At 67.4% G+C, this 3109-nt stretch overlaps 1 protein-coding gene across 1 annotated transcript; it reads left to right on the plus strand.

Annotated features, from left to right (window-relative positions):
* Positions 1-1090: 1090 nt before the first annotated feature.
* COMMD5 (COMM domain containing 5) lies at positions 1091-2645 on the plus strand. Its single transcript, XM_002723470.6, has 2 exons — positions 1091-1140; positions 1754-2645. The coding sequence occupies exon 2, from the start codon at positions 1811-1813 to the stop codon at positions 2468-2470; it is 660 nt and encodes a 219-aa protein (XP_002723516.3). The 5' UTR covers positions 1091-1140; positions 1754-1810; the 3' UTR covers positions 2471-2645.
* Positions 2646-3109: the final 464 nt, after the last annotated feature.

Here is a 3109-nt window from a genome sequence, read left to right on the forward strand (position 1 = left end):
TTAACAACCAACGGTTCTGAACATCTTGTGTACTCACTAGCCATGTTATGCTCCCTGATTAAACGTCTAGTCATCTTGTTTGCCCATTTAGTCAACTGAGTTGTCTGCCTTTCCTGTCGAGGTTTTTGTGAAAAGCTGTATTAAGGTAAGGTTCACACCCACACATCCCACTCATTTGAAGGGTCGGCTCGGGCCAGGATGCTGTGTGGTGCAGTGGGTTACGGCGGCACCCGCGGCTCAGCGGTCCTGGCAGCCTGGCGGTGGCCAGCTCCCGCTACCGCACCTGGGAAGGCAGAGGACGCAGGCCCGAGTGCCCGGGTGCCTGCCGGCACGTGGAGGCCCCGGTGGCGTCCCTGGTTCCGGTTCTGCCTGGCCCAGTCCTAGCTATTGTGAGCCTCTGGGAAGCAAACCGGAGGATGAAAACGCTCTGAAACAAAGAAACCTTGAGAAAGAAGGGTAGGAGTCCGTGGCTTTGGTCTATCGCAGCAGCTTTTAAACGACAGTAAGGCATTAACTAAAGCTTACTGAAGCCACTGCTTGGGACTGGGCCTGCGCTGGGCCCCAGCGGTCACCCGAGGGCCAGCTGTCCCAGAGGACGGGCGCCCTGGCGGCTCACTGCTGGTCAGCCTGGGCAGGGGGCTGGGCCGCCCAAGGAGAGCGCCGGGCCGCCCCAGCGGGGCCCGGCCCAGTCCCCAAGCCCGCCTCAGTGGCTTACACAGCGCTTTCCAAGGTAACATTCGCGCTGGTCAGGAGGCTGCCCCCATCCCCGCCCCCGGGCCAGCCCGCGGCCCCTGCGCTGCCTGAGGGGACGCGCGCAGGTGGCCCAGGCTCAGCGGCCACCTCGGAGACGGACGGAACACGCGACTTCCGGGTCGCTTCCAAAGACACAGAGCGACCCGAGACCCAGTACCAGGCCGCAGGAGGCCGCCGACCGCCCAGAGCGCGGGCAGCCCGGACGGCGGGGGCGGGGCCTGGCGCGGCTTCGGCTCCGCCCCCCGGGCCCGCGGGCCAAGAGAGCGGGGCCTCCCGGATTCCTAGAGCGGCCGGGAAGTGCAGCGGCGCTTCCGGGAGCCAGGCCCAGCTTCCGGCCGCCGCCGCGCCCTCGCCCCACGGTGGAGCCGCTTGGGCCGCTTGTGCCAGGTGCGGGGGCTCGTGGGGCCGCGTGGGCGGGGCTGCGCTGGGTGCTGTGGGGTCTCCCTGGGCCGGGGGCTGGGCGCCAGCAGCTTATCCGCGGGAGGAGCGGCAGCCGAGAGTGGATCCCGCTGTCCGGGGGCGCACGGCGGGGCCGACTTGGCCTTCTCGGGCAGTGTGGCCGAAGGCGAGCCCGCGCCCAGGCCGCTCTGGGGGGAGCCGAGCCTCTGGGGATCGGCTGGCGGGTGCTCTGGGGTTCCCGACCGAGGGCGCGCGTGCCCGCGGTGCTGCGCGCTGCTCGCTGCGCCGGGGTCCGACCCCTCCCGCTGGCGAAGGCAGCAGGGCCTTCCGAGCACCCGGCCTGGTCTGCTCCTGACCCGGGTAGCGTGTGCGGAAGGCGAGGCGTTGGCTCCCGCTGTTCCGAGGAGTGAGGGTGAATGCCCACGACCGCCGCTCATGAGGAGGGCTCACTCGTGCTCCCCCCACCCCCAGTCCTGTGCGACCTGCAGGGGCCACGTCCCTAGCACGCGTCACGGTGACTCGTCCGTGGCTCACTCGGACACCGCCATCGGCCCTCTTCTGCCCCCAGGACCTGGGAATCACTGGTCTCTCCCTCCCCCAGGCAGCCGCAGCTGGGACCTCCCCTCTGGGCCGGCTGACCCCGGAGGAGGAAGCAGAGATGTCTGCCTTGGGGGCCGCAGCTCCGTACCTGCATCACCCTGGCCAAGTCAGTTTCCTGGGGTCCCAGCCCCCCGCGGAGGTGGCAGCCATGGCCCGGCTCCTGGGAGACCTGGACAGGAGCACTTTCAGGAGGCTGCTGAAGCTCGTGGTCGGCGGCCTGCAGGGGGAGGACTGCCGGGAGGCTGTGCAGCGCCTCCGGGCCAGCGCCGACCTGCCGGAGGAGCGGCTGGCCGCCCTGCTCGGGGGCACGCACACGCTGCTCCAGCAGGCCCTCCGGCTGCCGCCCGCCAGCCTGAAGCCTGACTCCTTCAGGGACCAGCTGCAGGAGCTCAGCATTCCCCAGGACCTGGCCGGGGACTTGGCCAGCGCGGTGTTCGGGAGCCAGCGGCCCCTCCTCGACGCCGTCGCCCGGCAGCGAGGGGCCTGGCTGCCCCACATGACCGACTTCCGGTGGCGGGTGGACGTAGCGATCTCCACCAGCGCGCTGGCCCGCTCTCTGCAGCCAAGTGTCCTGGTGCAGCTGAGTCTTTCTGATGGGTCCAAACACCGGTTCGAGGTCCCCGTGGCCAAGTTCCAGGAGCTGCGATACAGTGTGGCCCTGGCGCTGAAAGAGATGGCGGCGCTGGAGAAGAGGTGTGAGCGCAAGCTGCAGGACTGACCCTTGCCGCACAGCTCAGCTGGGCAGACGCTACAGAGGGTGCCAAAAGGCAGCTCAGCGGCAGTGAGCGCATGGCATTGTGCAGTTTTGTGTTTCATGGAAAAAGACAGCTGTGTCTTATCTGGAAGCAAAGCAGCCATTAAAAGCATGTTCCCTAGGTGGGCGCTAAACTGCACCCTCCCCTGTCCCTGGCCAGTGGTCTTTGCTGCCAGGGATGGCTGCGGTGGTCAGGTCAGGGCCCTGCAGATGCCACGAGGTTGCCAAGCCTGGCCCCACATAACATCCGGGCTCAGCTTGCATGCGTTTGTGAATCCTCCGTTGCAGTCCGGAGGTTGTCGCGCTTCTGTCCCAGATCCTGGTCCGTGCGGAGCTGACACCAGTGGGTTTGGAGGAGAAGAAACGTCACAGCGTGGAAGGGGGCTGCTCACCTTGTCCGGTGCTAGCAAGTGGTGCGCTAGGGCTAAGTGGTGGGATGCAGGTTTCAGGGGAGGTGGTTGTGGGGTGGCCACGTTTGGGGGTGTGGTGTCTGAGCAAGCATGCGAAGGAGGTGAGGGAGCAGACGGCCCAAGGGGACCTCACTTGGGCAGAGGGAACGGCCGTGTAAGAGCTGCCGCTGGAGGCTGGCCAGTGTGGGCCCCC

Source organism: Oryctolagus cuniculus, chromosome 6, assembly GCF_051225735.1.
Source record: "Oryctolagus cuniculus isolate XC-2025 breed Fujian yellow rabbit chromosome 6, ASM5122573v1, whole genome shotgun sequence".
NCBI lineage: Eukaryota > Metazoa > Chordata > Mammalia > Lagomorpha > Leporidae > Oryctolagus > Oryctolagus cuniculus.

Bases quoted from the DNA above. Each gene is read 5' to 3' on its own strand.
- COMMD5 (XM_002723470.6), top strand. From the start codon at position 1,811: ATGTCTGCCTTGGGGGCCGCAGCTCCGTACCTGCATCACCCTGGCCAA.